The sequence below is a fragment of the Uranotaenia lowii genome, chromosome 2, assembly GCF_029784155.1.
Source record: "Uranotaenia lowii strain MFRU-FL chromosome 2, ASM2978415v1, whole genome shotgun sequence".
Lineage (NCBI taxonomy): Eukaryota > Metazoa > Arthropoda > Insecta > Diptera > Culicidae > Uranotaenia > Uranotaenia lowii.
In genome coordinates, this window is record NC_073692.1 from 221933138 (window position 1) to 221953918 (window position 20781).

The 20781-nt window shown below is 37.5% G+C and overlaps 1 protein-coding gene across 2 annotated transcripts in view; it reads left to right on the plus strand.

The window, feature by feature from the left end:
- LOC129748269 (protein lev-9) overlaps positions 1–20463 on the plus strand; it is a 122152-nt gene extending 101689 nt beyond the window's left edge. For both annotated transcript variants that reach the window (XM_055742808.1, XM_055742809.1), the window contains 3 exons: positions 8149–8512; positions 8570–8740; positions 8813–20463. In XM_055742808.1, coding sequence (XP_055598783.1) covers positions 8149–8512; positions 8570–8740; positions 8813–9054 — 777 coding nt within the window. In that variant the 3' untranslated portion in view covers positions 9055–20463. The remainder of the gene's footprint in view (positions 1–8148; positions 8513–8569; positions 8741–8812) is intronic.
- Positions 20464–20781: the final 318 nt, after the last annotated feature.

A 20781-nucleotide genomic window follows, 5' to 3' on the forward strand; every position in this document is an offset into this window, starting at 1 on the left:
GTTGACATCGTCCACCCCAAGGTTGGCCTGAACCATGGCTTTAACAGCTTCTTCAGAGACATCGGGTTTTATGCGGGATAGGTAAATCCAAAAAAGTTTTAAGAGTTGCCGGTAGTTTCAAGCGAAACCCTAACCTCTCTCTCCGAGATGCCGCAAATAAGCTGGGTGTATCGTCTACAATCGTGCATCGAGCCAAAAAACGAGCCGGACTATCGACTTACAAGAAGGTAGTGACTCCAAATCGCGATGATAAACAAAATACGACGGCCAAAGAGCGATCCCGGAGGCTGTTCACGACGATGCTGACGAAGTTTGACTGTGTGGTAATGGTCGACGAAACCTACGTCAAAGCCGACTACAAGCAGCTTCCGGGACAGCAGTTTTATACGTCAAAAGGAAGGGGAAAGGTAGCAGATATTTTCAAGCACATGAAACTGTCAAAGTTCTTGAAGAAATAGCTTGTTTGGCTTGAAAGGAAGTTTGTCTTTGATTAGATATTGATTTTACCTATTCTTAAGCTTCATTTTTTTTTTTGCCAACATGAGGAGATGCAAAGGGGTTTGAGGGATGAATCATCCTTCGGGATGAAAATCCCGAGAAAAAGAAAAAAAAAGCAAAGGGGTTTCACGAAAAAAGTTATAACCATTTCCAAACAAAAAATCAAAATCCATTGAAAAGTATTGTAAAATTACAGGTATCTCTGGTGATATTTGAATGAAAATTTTCAATTCCCGTACAAATTAATTCAGGACCAATTTATTGAGTCCTGAATTTTCCTAAAAAATTGTTGGTAATTTTGGCAGTAAAAACAAGCGAACAAAGTTTTTGAATGCATACAAATTAATAAATTTGAAATTTCCATACAAATCTTGCATTGGACTTATGTACAATAATGGGACAGAAGGAGATTGAGCGGACCAATTTTTGCACGATCCAAAATCATGGTGTTTAAATTGTCCAACAAACGTTTCGTAAAGAAACCCGATACGAAAAATGCTTTGTTCTGACGCGAAACCTTATTTGCCGTAGAAGGAATCTTAAGGTTTTGTTTAACAATTAGCACAAAAATCGTGCGAAAAAAACATGAAAAATTAAAACTGTGGGTAGATGCATATTTTACAGCAGAAAATATCGTAAAATGCTTCAATTCATCAGTAAACATTCCAATTAACATGATTCAATATTTATTTATTTATTTATTTATTCATTTATCAACTCATGTAGTTTAAGGTAATTTAATTTCTTATAATTCACTACAATTTGTGCTACAAAGTATTCATTAAGGTCATTCTCTGACTAATTTCAAAACAACTAAAGAGCTATACAAAACTAGGTACTGGTTTTTGAAGTCTGGGTACTGGTTAAAAAAAATGTTTGCAATCTCGTCTAAATGTTATGAAAGAATTACAGTTTCGTAAGGAACTAGGAAGTTGATTCCAGATACTTATGCCCCTGACAAATATGGATCGACTATAAGACTCAGTATGGTGACGAGGGATAATAAAATGACCGACGCGAGAGCTTCGAGATCTTGTAAGTTTTTCATAAAGATAAGATGGTATTCCTGTTTGAGCAATTTTGTGCAAGAACATACAAGCTCTATATTTGTAAAAAACTTTAAAAGGACAACCCAGCAGCTGTTGATGATGATGACTCACTCTATGAAACCGGTTTATATTAAAAATATAACGTACACAGCAGTTCAAAGCTAAACGAAAACGATTCATTAAAAGCTCCGAAGCATTCAAAATTAATTCAGCACCGAAAACGAAATGTGGCAGGATGAGAGCTTTGAAGAGTTTCAATTTAACACTAATGGCGAATAGGAATGTGAAGCTGATAGTTCCGATTTCTCAGTCCTGGAGGTTGTACGTCTTAAAGTTCAACCGTTTTGGTCAAGAATTACACTCTTATCATTTAAGTGCTTTGCTCGAGCAATTGTCTGGTCTACAAGAAAACAATCAGCAGTTACGGGAAGCCGTTTTCGAGAAAAGGTGATGACCAAGCATGTTTTGCAGTTTAATGGCAGGCAGTTGTCGTCGCAACATATGGCAAAATTGTCAAACTGTCGCTGTAAAAGTACAGTATCCCCAGAACATTTTATAGTGTAGAAAAGCTTCAGATCATCTGCATAGGCGAGTTTTGGACCGTCAAGTAGTAAAAGCACGTCATTGAAGTAAATCAGGAACACTACTGAGCCTAGGTGGCTGCCTTGAGGCACGCCTGATGTGGCAGCGAATTGTTTGGAACATGAGTTACCTTACCTTACAGAGAATTTGCGTCCAATGAGGTAACTGGTATTTCGTGGTTCACCTTGCAAAAGCAGCCGACAAATCGGTGTAAATTGTATCGACTTGAAAACCGGCAGCAAAAATGTCTTGCACAAATGATGTGAGTGTCAATAAGTTCGTAGTCGTAGAGCGTTTGAGCATAAATTCATGGTGATCATTACAAATATATTGCTTGCAAAACGAGAAAATTGGGTCAAAGATAACGAGTTTAAACTTTTAGCTACTGCACACAAGGCCGATATTCATCTGTAGTTAATATCCTCCTTTCGCCTTTTGTGTAAACCGGGAACATAAAAGCATTCTTCCACAACGACGGAAAGACAGCTTTGTCTAGAGATGCATCGAATATGCGTTTGATAGGGATTACTAAATGGGGCATATAAAAAAAGGAGCTGGTATGAGCTGGCCCGGAGAAACAGAATTTTTCAATTTAACAGTCGCCTTCAGAATAGTTTCTTCATCTAGAGAGATGTTGTTTAAAAAGGTATTTAAAGACGCTAGAAAACTTTATAGCAAAAAAATTGCATATATCGTGGCCCGACGAGGCCGTCTCGTCATCCACAAACAAGTTAATTGGTAATCCATACTATTTCCGCTGGTCTTTGGCGTGTTTCCAAAAAGACTTAGGGTTTTGTTTAAAATTCCGTTGCAATCGAAATAAGTAATTCTGGTAGCATTTGGCGCTGGCTTTTTTAAACGCTAAATTGAGCTTGCGAAATTCAGATTTTAGGGAGGGTGATTTGAGCCTGTTTTAGTTTCGAAGAGCTTTGCGCTTCGTTGTTTTCATGCGTTACAAATCTTTGGTAATCCAAGGCACTCGAGCATTTTTAGAAGCAGGACGTTTCGGCACATGTGATTTATGATAAAAACGGAAATCTACATCGAGATCAGCAACGCAGGGTGGTGACGAACACACTTGACAAGAGGTGCAGGCGCTGATTCAATCGTTATTGTCCGGAGAGTTGCGGTGCTTATAGCGTCGATTATAATGTTCGAGGAAGTTGAAAATGAAGGACATGTAGGTCAGGATACAGAAAACCTACCTGCGATGGGCACCACTTTATGCCCGGAAAATAAAAATCACCGGTGACTAAGAGGTCGTCTTCAGAGCAAGTTAAAGGCAGTTGTTTAAAAAGGCTCTGAGAAAAACATTCATATAAATTCATGTCTCGCACGCAATCGTAGGGGGGTGGGGGGGGGGGGGGGGGGCGGCGGGTAGTTAGATATATACACTAACGAAGAGTTTTCGGTCATGCAGGTCCACACAATTTCCAAGCACTCAAAGGATTGATCGTTGATAAGCACGGCCGAGAGGGTTGATTTAATCCGGCTGTTACGTGGGCCCCTATCGCAACGAAACTTCAGAACTAAAAATCTGGCAAGAAATAGTTCTGTTGTTCAACCAAGTTTCAGTGAACGCGATGATATCGTAACAGCAACTCGAAGTGGCCAGCAAATATTCGTTCAGGCAAGAATTGATGCCGCCGACGTTTTGATTATACATATTAATACTAAATATTGGTAAGACGTCGGAGAGAAAATCAAGGGACTTGAGTTAGATTCCTGGTCGAGGCTATTTTTTTCATTTACCATTCATGATCAATAGATTTTGCACTAAACGGTAAGTGACAGTGAGGACGTCTCACCAATAGGCCAACTCGTCTGATGAAACTAGTAAAGATGTAGCTTTATTATTCAGATGACTTCATCGAGTTGAATTCGCTGCTAGATTCTACTGCAGAAAACGCTCATCATGCCCTGGTCATAGGTGCTCTGTTCGAATCGAGTCAACCAGTTAAAGTAAAAACGCTTTTAAAAATTGATTATAGAGGATGTTGAAAATTTAGGTACAATGTGAACATCATGCAAACATTAGAGATCAAGATGACTGAACGATCATGAGAGCTTATTTTCTGGCGCTCAAAAATTATAATATTCTCGTCTCTTAAGAACCTAGTTGGTTTTTATTCATTTCTGTAAAGATGTTAAGGAGATTTATTCTTCTGTTGGTCAGTTTTTTTAAATTGGAGTATTGATTCTAGAAGCTTAAAAATTCATACAGTAAATGCCCCTAATGGAGTCAAAAGGGATAGTTTCGGCCTTCTTTTTTAAATAATCAATTTCTTAAAAAAAAGTGTCTGCTCGCCTTCCAAAAGGGAAGATTTTTGAGAGCAGTCAATTTAAAGTCTGCTTCATTTAATATTGGAACACAAACAATTGCGTGTAGTTCAGTCATTTATTAACGAATTCATAATTTGTTTTTCATACAAATGTAGCATTTTCTTTACTCTTTCATAAAAAAAATTAAAAAAATTATTCATTGCTGTTTCGAAGAAATTCTCGTACTTTTCCCGTAATACGGCACATTAGGCGGCGCACACCCTTTTCGTCCACCGTTTTGGCGATTTGATTCCACCAGTTCTTCATTTGAGTCATGTTCCTAACAAGTTTTCCCTTTGCCTTAAGCCTCCGCTTCGTGAGTGCCCAGTATTTCTCTATCGGCCGGAACTGGGGGCAGTTTGGGGGGTTGAGGTCCTTCGGTATTACGCTGACCCCGTTCGTTGCGTACCATTCCATAACCGTTTTGCTGTAATGGCAGCTTGCGAGGTCCGGCCAAAACATTACTGGACGGTCGTGGGCACGAATAAACGGCAGAATCCGTTTCTGCAGGCACTCTTTTTTGTAGACTTCTGATGTTATTGTCTTGTCAGTGAGAAAGACTTTGGTTTTCTGTCCACAACTGCATATTCCCTGCCAAATCATGTACTTGCGGGCGAATTTATCCGCAAACACGAACTTAAATTTTGCAGGTACATCCCCCCGAGCCGTCGCCAAATAAATTTTTGACCTGGGATTTGCCCAAAGTCCGCCTTCACGTAGGTCTCATCGTCCATCAGAATACATCCGTCGAACTTGGTCAGCACTTGGTCGTACAGCTTTCGAGCACGGATTCTGGCCACATTGTTCTGTTTCAGCGTCCGATTTGGCTGTTTGCTGGCTCGGAATGACCTTATTCCTTCCCGGAGACGAATTCGTCGCACCGTACTGTGAGCGGCCTGGAACTTATTGGCAAATCGCGGTCTGAAAGATTGGGATTCCTCTTGACGGCCTTGATGACTTTCCCACGCAGTTTCCGGTCGACAGTTCCACTCCGACGCTTCGAATGCGGCTTCCGAGCCGTCGTCAATGTTTCCTTGTACTGCTTGATAACACGCCATACGGTATTTCTGGGCATTTTAAGCTGTTTAGCTAGCTTCGATGCCGACAACAATGGATTTTCAAGAAAACCTTGCACAATTTGATCTCTCCGTTCGGCTTCCATGGCGGTTATTTACAAAATGCTATCGTTTGGTGTTATGACATAAATACATGGTGAAAGGTAATGAATTTCCCGACACGTGGGTGAAAAAAGTTTCCAAATCCGTCCACTAGGAGCGCCACAATGAGCAAAAGAATTTGTTCCAATATTAAATGAAGCAGACTTTATATTGGCTGGTAAGTGGTACAATTGCTACTGCCTGTTATCCAAAAGAGAGTCTAGAGAGCGATGTATGTACATGATCGATAATGTACCCAAGATTTGTACCCCCTCCCCTTTCTCCGTGGAAAAGCGTGGACAATAGACTGCATGAATGAAGATTTTGTTAGTTAATTTTCCTAAAAGATTTGAAGAAAACAGGAAAAGGAGCCAGTAATCCAAATCTCCCCCATAGTTTCACCTGGACTACTTTCCAAACCACCATGTGGTTATGATTCGCAAGCATATATTGAAAAAATCTTAAGATTTTGCAATCTATCGCAACAAAAATTGTTGAAATCCGTCATTATTTGACGAAATAGCATGCATTTCAAATTGAGTTTTCCGGTCGGGGTGGTCGAACATTTTGACAATGATAAATACCTTTAAACAGTGCTTTAAATGTTATCCCATTATGAAGCATAATAACTTTTTTATCTTAACTCTTATCGAAATGTGTTACTGGGATGAAATATTTGTCATAACTTAAACATCAAGAAAACCGTATTCAAAAGAACTCAGCCGAGGGGGACCAAAATTATTTATGAAAAACTAGATTTTCATGTTCCTCCCGAAAAAAATGTTTCAAAATCCCATACAAACTTCCGGCTCGTTGAGCGACTTCTTTCCGTGGTCCGAGGAGGGGAGGAGACGAAAGAAAAATTTGATATTTGTTTCGGCCTAAGTTAATTTGATAAATGATCAAAATGGATCCATTTGCGAGCAATATTTTTTTTCGCTTGGCAGTAATTATTGCATAACTGTATGATGTCAACCAAGTACGTGATGAAAATGAGCAATAAATTCATTCCTTACTTCAGTTATCATATGTAAAGTAAAACTGAAATTTACTCGAGCATTTTACTTTACTCCGGATACGAGTTATCTCTCTGCTGCTTCTGCTTTCCTGCAAATATATAAATAATCTTTTTCTTCGTCTTCTCTTGGCGCTAAAAAAGAAGAATTGATCCTTCATTCAAGGGGCTCCAACCTTTGGCAGAAATCAAACAAAAAAAATCGGTATATAAAAGGTTTAATGATATTTGTTATGGCTATATTACTTTTTATTTTACAGTTTCTAAAAGTTTGAAATAGAGAATTCTAAAAGTTTGGCTTAATTGCATAAATTCGTTTTATACTTCAAGGCGAAAATTTATATCGATCTGGTATTCCGTCAAACCGGGCATCATGCAATAGCAAGGTTAAATCGCTGACACCAGATACCCAGACTGACCACTGAAGGCTGATTTTGGCGGTATCTGGTGTCTGCGGTTAAATGCAACATTTGTGTATCACAACACTTATTCAATTTTAAATTTTATGAAATGTAATAAAATGATTTGATGATAGCAAAATGATAAGTTTCTCGCATCATGAGATAGTTTTTTCAAGTTTTTGAATCTTATAGAAACTTAAAAAAATTCTAGTTATTTTCTTTTACATTTTTCGAAACTCCATTTTGTTTTTACTTCAATAAACCAACACGGTCGGTGTAAAAATATTTTTTTGACAATCACCCTGTTTTTTCAATGAATATTTAAATATTTTTATAATTCAGTTACCAGTCTGGGCTAAAACGCATCAACATGCAAATCAATGAATCACCTTTTAAATCTCGTATCTATGTATATTTTGGAAAATGATTGTTTTGCATTGTTTATTTCAAAACTTCATCAATCCAAACATTAATTTTTATGATTTCAGCTAGTAGAATTTTGTGTAGTATTTTTTACCCCTAAATGTATGCAGCTCCCTTTTGCTTATTTTGTAAAAAACATTTTTCACAGAAAAAATGAAAAATTTATTTCAAACAAAACCAAAAACTACTGCAATTAGTACTTTATGCGTTATGACATCACAAAAACAATAAAAACTTTAAAATTAAACGTTTTCATTTGATTTTTCATTAGAAACCAAGTGTCTTGCATCATACCCCTTTTCGTAGGGTTCGTAGGGTGAAAATCGCATGTTCTTGTTAGGTATTTAAAAATAACTGGCAAAACCAATATTTTTTCTGACTACGTCAATTTGATGTCCCGTCGATCTTAACACTTCTAATGTACAAGCCGTACATCTGTGGACAATTAGATTTTAGAAGCCAACCACTAAAAAAACTAAACTTAAAAAAACCATTCTCTAATTATCGAACTGGCGATATGAAACACCGTCCGTCCCTAAGGCCAATTTATCAAAATACACCAACAACAACATTCTCTAGTTCTTCTTCATCAGTAGATTTTATCTTAAAAAAAACCTTTTTCATGGAACTCATCGAAAAAATTAGGTTAGTCAATCTAAAACTTAATTGACGGCTTTGTTTTTATTTGTTTCCTTCCTCAGCCGGTGCACTGCAACGAAATCATGGTGCGGCGAGGTCTTTCCGCTAGCACCACGGAAACGATGATGGGCACCCGGGTCATGTTTTCTTGCACCAACGGAAACGCCCTGATAGGGACCCAGGAGATCACCTGTCTGCCGAGCGGAAATTGGAGCGCACCGCTTCCGGTTTGCGAAAGCGTCGAGTGCGGTGAGGTTCCGATTCAGGCCAGCAGCAACGGGTCGGCACCGAGGGTCGCAATCCTTTCGCGGGAAGTCGGAGGCCGGGCGGCGTTCTCCTGTCCACCGGGCTATGGGCTGAGGGGTCCCAGCGAGGCGATTTGTTTGCCCTCGGGCGAGTGGGGTGGTCCTTTCCCATCGTGTGTTGGTAAGTTTGCTGGGGTTGGGATTGTGGAATTGTTATTATGATTTTGTTTTCCGACAGAGGTTCAATGCTTCCATCCGGGAGCCCCACAGAATGGTTACGCCCAAGGAACGCCCCCCTATAGAGCGGGAGATGTGGTTCAGTTCAATTGCAATCCGGAGTATATGATGCAGGGACAGCCAATTATCGCCTGCCAGGACAATGGCCGGTGGTCGGGGGGGTTGCCGAAATGTAAGTTTTTTTTTATAGATTTGTTAAAATATCAAGGAATGACTTTTATGGAAATATCTAACTACCCCTCAGGCGTCCAAGCGTGCTCCTATCCGGGAACGGCCATCAGCGGCCGGATGTCGTCGGTCAAGTTTTACTACTCGATTGGCGAAAGTATTACCTTCACGTGCGATGCCGGGCTGGAGCTGCGAGGTGCCAAAATGCTCAAGTGTCTCAAGAATGGAAAATGGTCCAACGCTATCCCAACCTGCGTGAATCCGGATGCTGTAAACGTGCGAAGTGATGCTAAGGGAATTTTCAAACGAGACAACTAAGAAGGAATTTGCCTCCCGAAAAAAAGGAACAACAACCATTAGGAGGTAGAAGGTTTCCCGTGTAAGAAAGAAAACAAAAACCAACCAAACAAACGAAAGAACAAACAGTTTTGCTCACAACAGTGTGATTTAGTGCCCCTTTAATTGAAAATTCGAAAGGGATGCTCACACCTTTACAACCTATATCAATAAAACAAAGCACGGCAATTAAAATGATAGCTGTAGATGTTTTCTCATAACCATTTGGATCAATCCACACAGTTTTAATGAAGACATGACGATTATCGCACTCGCTCTGACTGTTACTCTCTCTAGGAAATCCTGCCGGGAGATGTTGATGTAATGAAAAAGATGGATGGAAAATGTTGGAGGGGAAAATGGGGGGCTGACTTGCGGATGCCTCCAATAGCTTTTATCCCTTATTTGAATTGTTGACTCGGCTTGAACAGTACTGTGTCTTGGAAATGCAACGTTTGTTTTTGTTGTAGCTTTAAAGTTGAGTGATAAGTTATTTTATTTCACTGCTAAAAGAAAAAGATTGAGAAAAAGACTAGAAATTATGCTTAATAAATTAATGTTGTGAACAGTGGAAACAGACATCGATTTAGAACTAAGCTATTCTATTATTCCTACAGCTCACAATTCCTCAGATATCTAATCTTGTTGTGGAAATAACTGGCAAAACATCGAAACTTTACTCATGTTGACCGGCTATATTGCTAAAGCTTAGGCGGAAACCGAATTGAAGTCATACAGATAAATAGCGCCCTTGGGTATGCAACTGATAAAATCACTTGCATTTCGACTGAATTTGGCCCGGAACTAACGCTTACTACTACTACTTTAATAATAAATTATTACAGACAGAAAAAGAAGATATCAAATGTTTTAAGACACTTAAAACATTATGATATCACTTTTTTGGTCAACTGTTTTTTGTATGGAAAATTTACTAACATACTAGAAATTTGTTACTGTTAAATAGAAAACTTCAGCCAACACGAATTTTCTTTGGAAAGAACAATGAGGCGTTGTCATTTTTTACTCATTAATTGTTTTATCAGCCATACCTACAATAAAAATAACAGTTGGTTTGACTTGCCGTTTCAAAGTAATATATAAAATTAATTGTGAACTTTAATATAAATGTGTCCCGTTTAATCTTAACAACTTAGGATAAATCGAAATTTTTTTGAAGCATAAATTTAAAAATATATTGTTACAGTAATGTGTTGATTTTATTTATTGTTAGAAATTGCTAAGAACTTATGTATGACACCGATTAAAACGGTCGAAAGAATTCGATAATTTTTCTTTCGTATTTTCTATCAAAATTACATTGTAGCACTCCAACAATAATTTCAAAACAGTTTCACTTTTATTTGCATAAACGTTGAATAATGTAATTAGAAATATTTACATTGATTTTTTTTTATTGTTTTTTTAAAATTGTTAATTTTTAGCCCAGGCGTCATAAAATGTAATAAAAGAAATACTTGCATAACAAAGGGGAATTTTCAGTCCGCACCTATAAGTCAATCGAAATATAGCGCCTGCGGGTATGCAACCCACTTAACTGTTGACGTTCTACAGAATTTTGGTTCGAATTCTACACTTCAGAAGGGTAAAGAAAAAAAATCTTACAGTTGCGATAAAAACAAAAAAATTAATTCGCGCAGAGTAGCACACAATCTTCCAACTTTGACAGAATGCCATTTATATCACAGTTGATAATTTTTCATGAAACTTTCACACAAGCTAGAAAAACTTATGAACTTTTCATTCGATGAGTTTAGAACATTTTGCGGGTACTATGAAGAGAGATGCAGCAATTTTTGTAAAAGTAAGGAACATTTAAATTGCTTCACAAAAAACTGTACCTTTGTCAAATTTTACGTTTTCATCTCAAAATTTGGTGAGATTATGTAGAAAAAGTACATTCTAGTATGTGGTCAAATTTTTATCACAATCGATCAACGCAATCAAAAGTTGAAGCGGTTTGAATTTGAGGTTGGTTTCGGGGTAGCAAGCGATTTCATTCTTATGGACGGATGTCTGATTCCATACATCCATAGATACAATCTATTGGAAACTAACACAATTCAAACTATCAAAACCATCATAGATAATTTAAAATTTTAAATTTGCATGAATTTAAAGCATTTTGAGAATGGAAAATTCCAGCACAACCAACCAACCTCATAATCAAACCGCTTTAATTTTTGATCGCGTTGATCGATTTTGACAAAAATTTGGCGACATATTAAAATGCACTTTCGTACATAACCGCATCAAATTTTAAGATGAAAACGTAAAATTCGACAACGTTACAGCTAATTTTGAGAGACTATCCAATTTTCCCTACTTTTACTATAACAGCTGAATTTCTCTTCCAAGTGCCCGCAAAATGTTCGACACTTGTTGAATGGAAAGTTTATATCTAAGTTTGTCTAGCTTGTGTGAAAGTTTCATGAATAAATATCGACTGTAAATTGATTTCCGGCGATTTCAGTCACGAAAAAATCTTAAAACGAATTTTATTTCTTCATCCGACGTTTCGGCATTTCAAAAAGGCATAATAAATGCCGAAACGTCGGACGAAGAAATAAAAATCGTTTTAATAGTTTTTCGTGACTGAAATCGCCGAAAATCAATTTATTGATTTTATTTAATATTTGATAAATTGAGAATCTATGAGTAACTGAGGAGTGTATTCGGAAAAAATGCAACACTTCGGTTTGTGAATAACTTTTGAATATATGAATATAAATTGATGAAATTTTCTGCAAAGTTACCTGACAATATATCGATTACATACGCAAATTTTTGTGGTGTTCTGTCATGTGGTTTTTGAGATGTTAAGTTTTTTTTATTTATGTATGTATGTATGTATGTTGGTAATCCACCATGGGTGCACGGATTCACCGCAGTTTCTGCCAAATTATGGGTTCACATGCATTCCTTAGATTATTAGGTTCGACAAATCTCCAATGCAGCGCGCCACCATACCCGGACCCCATGGCTTCGTATGAACTGTTATGTGGTGAATGTATTGCGTGTGTTGATGTAGGTATATTTTGGAAGAACGAATCAATCAGGTGGGCTAGTTTACTTACAGGTATTCCGGCATCCGTGTATATACCTGGCCAGCTGGCAACTGATTGAACATTCCAATTATATAGTCAGTTATATAATGAAACACATCTTACCTGTCGGCCCTGGTACGCCTGGCGTACCAATACCAGACTCGCGCCAGCCTATCCACTAGACCACATCGGCGCTCTATGTTAAATTTTTTTTATTTATGCCTCCAAAACGAAATTTTTTGAGCAGGTTTTCTAAAAATGATTATGAAACGTTTTTGGAAGCCTAAAATACGATTTAAATCTGTTCATGAATTTTGATGAAAAATAATTTTTCAATTTTTTTAACTTCATTTTTGTTGAGGATTTTGACAAAATTTGACCTTAAATTGCCCGGTCGTCACTTTAGAAATGAAATGCCCGGATTTTGCCAAGTTTTTGTATAAAATTGCACGATTTGTCGAGCCCGGACTCGTGCTGAAAAAATTCTAGCAACCTTAATATAAAATTAATCGTGAAACTCTACAAAATTAAACACAATACTTTCTGTGGCTCAAAGATACTTGATTTGTAATATTTGGTCCAGTGAATTCTGAGATGTGCAATGCTAAATTTCAGTGTTTCTTGGTTTAGATTTTTTTTTGTTTATGTTCTCAGCATGTCTGGCAGCAACAAAAACTAATAAAAAACGCGAGCAAAAATTTTACTCATGCTGAGAACTGAAATGTTTAAATTTAGTGCGAGGAAATGTAATGATAATACTAAATTAAATACTACATGGATCTCAATAGAAAACAGATTTCCTTTAAAGAGATCCACTATTCTTCGCAAAAACCACGGTCTTTAATGGGTTAAGGCCGAACAAAAATTAAAATCGAAAGATGGGCATTGCATAAATTAAGGGGCTAATTTTAACTACAAAAAAAAAAAGAAATTTTGCCTTCAATTCCCTAGGCCTTCGCACTTTTCCCCATTATTTTTTTCCTTCAAACTTTAACATTTGATAGGGTTTCTAGCCTTTTGTCCAAGACTGGCTTACTAATGTCCCTATGTTTTAAATATTAAAAATTTACCTCAAAATACAACAATAACTACAACAATACTATACGTTTACTTAGGAAAAAAATTGAACTCTCACATAAATCAACCTGATGTTTCTAAACGCATCATTGATTTCATCAGGAAGGGTGTTTGTTTGCAAGCCTTCAAAAAATAGATATTTAAAGATTTTGAAATTACTTTTTCACTTAGATTTTAATTTTTTTTAAACAAATCAAGTTTTTTCTCCCAATTTGAAACTCAACTTATAGTTTTCAAATGTAGAAAAAAGCTATGAGATATTTAACTTTAGACTTAGTTATTGATGATTATGTGGAAAAATTTCATGATGATGAAAAATACCCCGTTTTACGGTACGTTTGCTGTTTCCTGAAGCTTTACCTTCGAAATAACTCTGAATTTTGAATTTTGTAGAAGTAATAACAAATTCAGTCAATTGTCATCCTTCGGCACAAAAACAACATATTTGACTTTTTATCACTACACTACCCTTTTTTGCGTAATGGCACGGTTCCAGATCCAACTTAAGCAGAGTATAAACTTTGTGGGACCTTTTTCAGTGCTTTGTAGAGAAATCGGTCGCATTTAAAGGCAGTCTTTTTTGTATTTTTAGCCATTCGTCGTGTCTATCGTTATGAAAGACTGAGTAATTTGCAGTTTTAACAGACCGTTAGCCTCCTTTATTACTAGACATAAAATTTTTCAATTTTTTCCCCTCATTGATCTCCGGGAAACACAGGCGAGACTTGTCAACGAAAAATTTTTGGTAGGAAACCTTCCAGGTGACCGGCTAGCTCAGTCGGTAGAGCATGAGACACTTAATCTCAGGGTCGTGGGTTCCTGCCCCACGTTGGGAGCCAATTTTACGTGTGTGAGACTCTTGAACTGAAGGTGGCGTTATCTGTGGCCAAAAGATAAGCAATCATAGCTTGAGTGTGAGCTTGTTTAATACTGGCATTACGCATCGAACCCTAAGATTAAAGTAGCAATAATGTCGACTTCCATTTTTACTGGATGCATGAATCTGTGATATGTTCATCACGGAATCCTGTTCCAGACGCTTGACCAAATGCCTGGATTTTCTTTCGCAAGATCGAGCTTCCACGGAGGGTCTGCGCCACTTCCAGCGCGCCTTGGCTTCCTCTGCTACTCAGCAACCTCAACACCACTTGCAGTACTAGCGCCTTCCTATGTTCACACTTGTGATGACGATTGTCCCCCGCCAAAACTTCGTCCATTTCTTCGGCAGCACTATCCCACACGACAGTTGGCACAATTGCCCTGGGAGGCTCTTCCGAAATGGAATTTAAGCGGGATGAACTTCAGCCGGAACCAGGCAGAATTCATTTCAGGAGATTTCGAAAAAATCACCCGATTCGATCGTCGTCCAGTCCGACGAACTGGTCCTGCCGTAGGAAATCTAATACGGAACCAAACAATTGATGTAGTGGAACTCGGTCGCGCCTCTTCGAATGTCGTTCCTTTCGACCTGAGTTTACCTCGGTTGACCGTCCTGCGGCTTGTTTCGGTTGCAGGTTAGGGAGTCGATACTGGCTACACTGGTTGATTTGAATGCGCCCTTCTCGAAGGCAAGTATCCGATTCCGAGCCTCAATCTCCCGAGAAGGAACAGATGCGGGTCCGAAAGTACCTCTACGTGCAGCCTGCTTCCAATACGGAACAAAAACCACACAGTCTGCCTCCGGTTTGGAATAAAAACCCTCTAGGAGGGCTGGTTTTGGTTCGGCAATATTCCACCGTGACCAGTTGGAGATGCCAATAGTTGGCCCGACACGGCAACGGAACGGCCCTGTAATGTACGACCAATGTGAGATAAGGCATCTATTTTCGCTTTGTGACCTACCTCTGTGGGAGGGTTTTTCCTTTTGGACACGTGTCGATACTTCCGGCGGTCCTAATGCCCTCGGGACCCAGGAAGCTGATGAAAGTCAGGAATGCGAACCTGCCTTCTCTAGAGTTTTTTGTTTGCCGGCTGCCACTTCGAGAACAACTCCGCGTGGATGACGCGCACCAAGCGTTTTCCCCTCCTTTTTTGACGTTTATGCTCAGCGGGTTTTTTAACCGGGCAGCTTGAAGTTGTTCTGGCGTCGAAAATTTTTCTTTCGTCGATACACGATTGTTTGCCTTCAGCACAAGTTCCTTTAGTGCGTGAATAACTATGTTTTGGGTGCTTTAATGCTACATCTTATTGCTCTTTACTCAATTTTGCTCGAAAATGTTACACGCTAAAGTGTTCGTTTTTATGTCATTGCAAAATCTTCAAAATATCTCCCCACAAGCAGTCCAAATATTTTGCGCACGATTTGACCACCGTATTTTGTTTATTTTACCGGTGGGCAGCTTTTCTACCTTGTAGAAATTAAGTTAGGTCAATTTATAATCAGTTTGACGCATCAGCCAGAAAAATTTGACGTTTTTATCACTTCCTCTGTTCATATTTTCGAATTGAGCCTCACATTCCTTTCACTTCATGGAATCAATAATCTTCACTTTCATTTAAATTTTAGCTCACTATTGGGTCCTCTAGGACTTTTTAAATGATTTACCATGAGAACTTTGGTCTGTCTTTGAGTCTTCTACTGGGACTTTTCTGGATATTTTTCGATCCTGCCCAAAAAATTTTGTTAGTGAACTTCAATAAAAACCACTTGACAGATTGTCACCAAATTAAGTACACGTTCACATTACCTCACTAGGTAGCTTCACTGAAAATTTCACCAGTTTCCCTCCATGCATTCAAAAGCTATTCACAAAGCAAAGTGTTGCATTTTTTTTCGAATACACTCCTTATCTTCAAATAACGAAAATATCTATTTTTTCCGTAAAACTCTGAACCTTGTCAATCAAAAAAGAGCTTTTTTTTGGATTTCAACACGTTGCGAACCAAATACGAGATATCTCGTTTTGTTCGCTCGCCACGAGTAGAATCATTGTTCAAATGTTTTAAATTTAATAACGGCATTGTATTCGACCAAATTGAAATTTATACAATTTGGTCCAGTAGTTTCTGAGACATAGAGTTCCGAATTTCAGTTATTTCGGGCTAAGATTTTTCTGCGCTCCATAATGTGTTAATCATCGCAAATTTTTCTGAAGCCTAAGAAAATTATGTCCTGATTTTCGATTGCAATCCTGAATTCGTTATCTAAAATCTGATGATGATTCAGCTTTTGAAACAGATTTTGCTTCCTGAATATGGATCCTGATGATTGATCTTAGATGATGAATCAATTTGATGAAATTATATGCCTGATGCAGGTTACAAATTTTGATTGTTTAAATCCAGATTTGCCAATCTGGATTCTCACAGAAGTGTTTCTGAATACTGTTCCTTGTTTATTTTAACTTGTTTTGTCCATTGGAATTATTATAAAGGATCTGTTAAAAATTCAGAAAGTTCAACAGAGTATGTGTTCTCTATATATGTTTTTTATCGTTTCTCATTGTTTCTTTTATTTATCACAATTTTCAATTTGGTAGCTGATTCGCGATCGGTGGAATTGTATTCCTAATTGTTGATGATTATTTTGATGATTTGGGAGTTTAATTGAGGTTCTTCGTTTTTGCTCTTCGAGTTGCATACACGTAGGCGAAATACTTTGTAATTCTCCTATATGTATACAATAGAATAAAATAAACTTCAGAGATCTACCTATATCAGAATAACTCGATCAGACCGAACTGAACGCCAAGTTGGAAAAAAATGAGTTATCTATTGCAGCTGATGCGAAACATGATAAACTATCTATCAAATGAAAATCAGAACATTTTTTTAAATTTTTTATTGTTTTATTAGAAAATTTCAATGTTGCAGACAGTGAAAATGGCAAAATTGCGTTGCGCCAAAATGAACTGGTAGAAGGCTTACCAGAATAATATTTCGGAAAGTAGGACATTTTGCTCAAAATACTATGAAAAAGTAGGACGTTTTTCAATCTGAAGTAGGACGAAAAGTAGAACGCTTTATTTTGTGATTTTTTTTACGAAAAAGTTTTTACACAAATTTTTAATAAGATAATATCACAACAATTTAAGATCAAAAACGTTTTTTAACCATTTTTAAGTAGTTCTGTTTTTTTTAAAGCCCCAGCCCGTGGTCTAGATGATAGCCTGCAATTCTTTTAAGCCAGCGGACATGAGATCGAATCCCGGTCACGGCATATATAGTACACTTTCTGTGGGTTGGTGGTTTTAGCATTTGTGAGATGCTAGCCATCGTATTCTCGAAAAATGTACGCTTAGAGTTAAGAAAAAGGAATCTCTTCGAGAAAAATTCAAGTTTCATTGAGATCCTGTATTCTTTTTTTGGAGAATACTTCTCTAAAGAGTCGATTTTTTCTAGCTACTCTTCATTTTTCAACAATTTCCAAAAATTTACTAAAATTTTCACACAGTTCTCAAGCTACTCGAATTTGTAACTATGAGGTTCCAGCAAAGACAGCCAATCGAAGGACTTAAAATCACTTGCGAATATAATCCAAACAAGACTTGTAGACTTGGCAGAACTCTTCTATCACTTTTTTCGTTTCCGATGAGATATTAATTTCTTCCAGAAACCGGCAGAAACCGATCATGAAGACGATTTTCCAAAAAAAGCCAATAACGATTTCGGGAAAAATGGATCGAAATAATAACAAGCGCAAATTAAAAAATTCGATAAACAAGATAATGGCCCTAACCCTAAAAAGTAGGACATTTTGGGTTCAAAGTAGACCGGTAGGACAAGGATAAAAAGTAGGACATATCCTACCAATGTAGGACGTCTGGTAAGCCTAACTGAGAGCCACCTTAGAGGTAAAGATTGAAAGCATGTTTTGGTCATAAAAACAGATTTCTTTGCGAAATAATGTTATGTGTGTTGGTGTTTTCGATTCTAAACAGTTCTTCGGCTCATCTAGAACTAATATCTTATTAAATAAATGATAAAAAACTGTACTGTGCCTAAAAAATTCATGTTCCGGATTGTAAGCATTTGTTAAAATTTCGTTCAGCCAGGCTGAGCCGAATCTCTTGAATTTTGTTTTCCAAATTACTTAAGGGAATGTTAGGATTTTTATTATTTAACGTTAAAAGATGCATTATTTTCTTGCTTGCTGTCGTGCAGAACGCAACCGGTAAGTAACCCACAAAGATATTCCGCATTTCAAAAGTGCGAAATTTCTATGGCTTGCTCAACAAAAAAACCATTTTTCATGCATCAGCCATACTCGGTGGGTGCTGCTCGTAATGCGCCTATAAGTAGGCTCCTACGATTAGAACAAAATGCACAATCAAATGATAGTGCATGGCAATTTTTTAAACATTTTGGTTCGACCAGAGTGGACTGGGTGTAAACATATTGCTATTAACATTCAGTTTTGTACTTACTGCGTATTCAAAAATCGACCAGTATAGCCTCGGCGGCTTTATAAGAGACTTAATGTGATGGTTAAAAGACCGAATGAGATATCTAATGAAATGGTCAATTGGTAAGTCTGTGAACTTTGAACTCGATTTTCTCGAAATCAAGTTTATGACGTTCAGTTCGCTCTGGTCGAATTTCGACCTGATATAGATATAGATTCTATTATTCTGGTTGCACAAAATCTTTCGTAGTTTCAAATTTTAGAAAAAAAGATATCGAAGTAGGATAGTAAGGATATCTTCTTAGAACAAGCCAAAATTATGTTGTATCCAATTATTTTCTGTTTACAATCAATTTCATATTGATAACCGTTATCTGCTTGTAGCTGGGTAGTTTTGATGGAGGTGTGATTTTTAAATAACAATGAACATACTAAATGTTTCGTTAAGTTAAAATGTTTAATAAAAAAAATTTGAGAAGAATTTAAATAGATCTCTGTACATTTATGCTGCAGTTTCATCAGCAGAAAGGTATTTGCACCCTACTGTACCGGGGAAAGCGGCCCGAAATTGCTCATAAAACTTAATTCAGCCCCAGAAATGCTCGTCGACATTACGTTTAATTCGACTGTTGAATCATTTTCAGATCCCGTAACGATCACTTTGAGCCAGGGCCTGGCCGCAGCAAAAAAGGGTTAAATGAAATGTGTTGACTGACGTCCTTCGTCGGTGTCGGTGGAATCGTTAACAAAAAATAGAACATTATAACGCCCTCGTTTTTCGCCGTTGCCTGGCTGGAAAATCAATTACCGTTGATGTTAATTCGGGAAAATCTACAACACGATAATGGCAATCATAATTGTTATCGTTTCTGGAAATCCGGGGTGGAGCAGCAAAAACCGATAGAGACAATGGCAATGTAGTAAATGTAAATCGGTTTTGTTTGTGTGTAGGTTGACTAATAGGAAATCCGCCAGTCTTCCTTTTCCACTTTCCACTACTCTTGCTGAACTTTTTGCGTCCCGTACCGCTTCATGGTTATTAATTTCACGCCTGAAAATATGCATCCGGCACTATACCGATTGTTTACGACACAGCAACAGAATGGAGATTGTATTTACAAACCCTTATATAGTTATAGTTATGTATGTTTTAATAAATTCCGCTTATTCCTAAATTGGATGGCACTGCAAATTTGGATATGAATATTAATTGGAGTCATCAGAAAGGCGGGAAAGAAGAGCAGAATAGTTTTCCCCTTCCCAACATAAAGAAGATGGGCGGGGGATTTGAGAGGCGTCACAACAAAGTCGGAATGCAGCCACAGAAATTAAGTATCAAAGCGCATAAACACAAGCAGTTTAGAGACATACTTCTGGTAGTTGTGATTTGTGTGGACAACGCATAAAAACAAATTTTCATTATCCACTGTTGATGATTGTTTGCTCCCCAATGAATGTGTCCCCCGAGAGCTCTGCTGAGTGTTGTAATCAAGAGGCTTTTTTCGGTTTCCTGTTTGATTGTTTTGTGGACGATTTATGATGATGATGGCTGCTGCTGCTGTTGATGCTGATATTTGACGCCCTAGTTCCATGTCCGTGTTGATATCAAACATATGTATGTATGTATGACATACAACATACCTATAAGCCTATACTAGAGGTAAACATTTGCACAACGACACAGGGCGCTGCTTTTATTGCTCCATTGATATCAAATTGCTGTACACACTGTTATTGTAAATACTGATTGGTAGGACTGTGTAGGATATTGAGTGTAATTTATTTATTTATCATTAAACTACTATCGGTGTCAGAGAACTGAGAAAACAGAAAAAAACCTAAAATAAATCAAACTGCATATTGAAACAACAAATTGCTGATAATAAACTCTGTTCAAGATAACATTTGATGTGATAATCCGTTGATTACATGCCGAACAATCCCTGATTATAGCTCTCTGGTACATTGATTAGGGCACGTGTAAATTTGAAACTAGGTAGAATAGAGTTTAAGTTTACTTATTCAATTTTCCTCAACTGGGGCACTATACAGAACTTTTGAACTTCGATGGCTTCTAAAAAATTAATGTACACAGATAATCATACCGCTTGTACATAAAAAGTTTTCAGGTTGATGGAACATCAAAGTGACGTATTAAGAAAAAATATTGGTTTCATCAGTTATTTTTTATATCACAAAAACATGCGATTTTCACCCTAC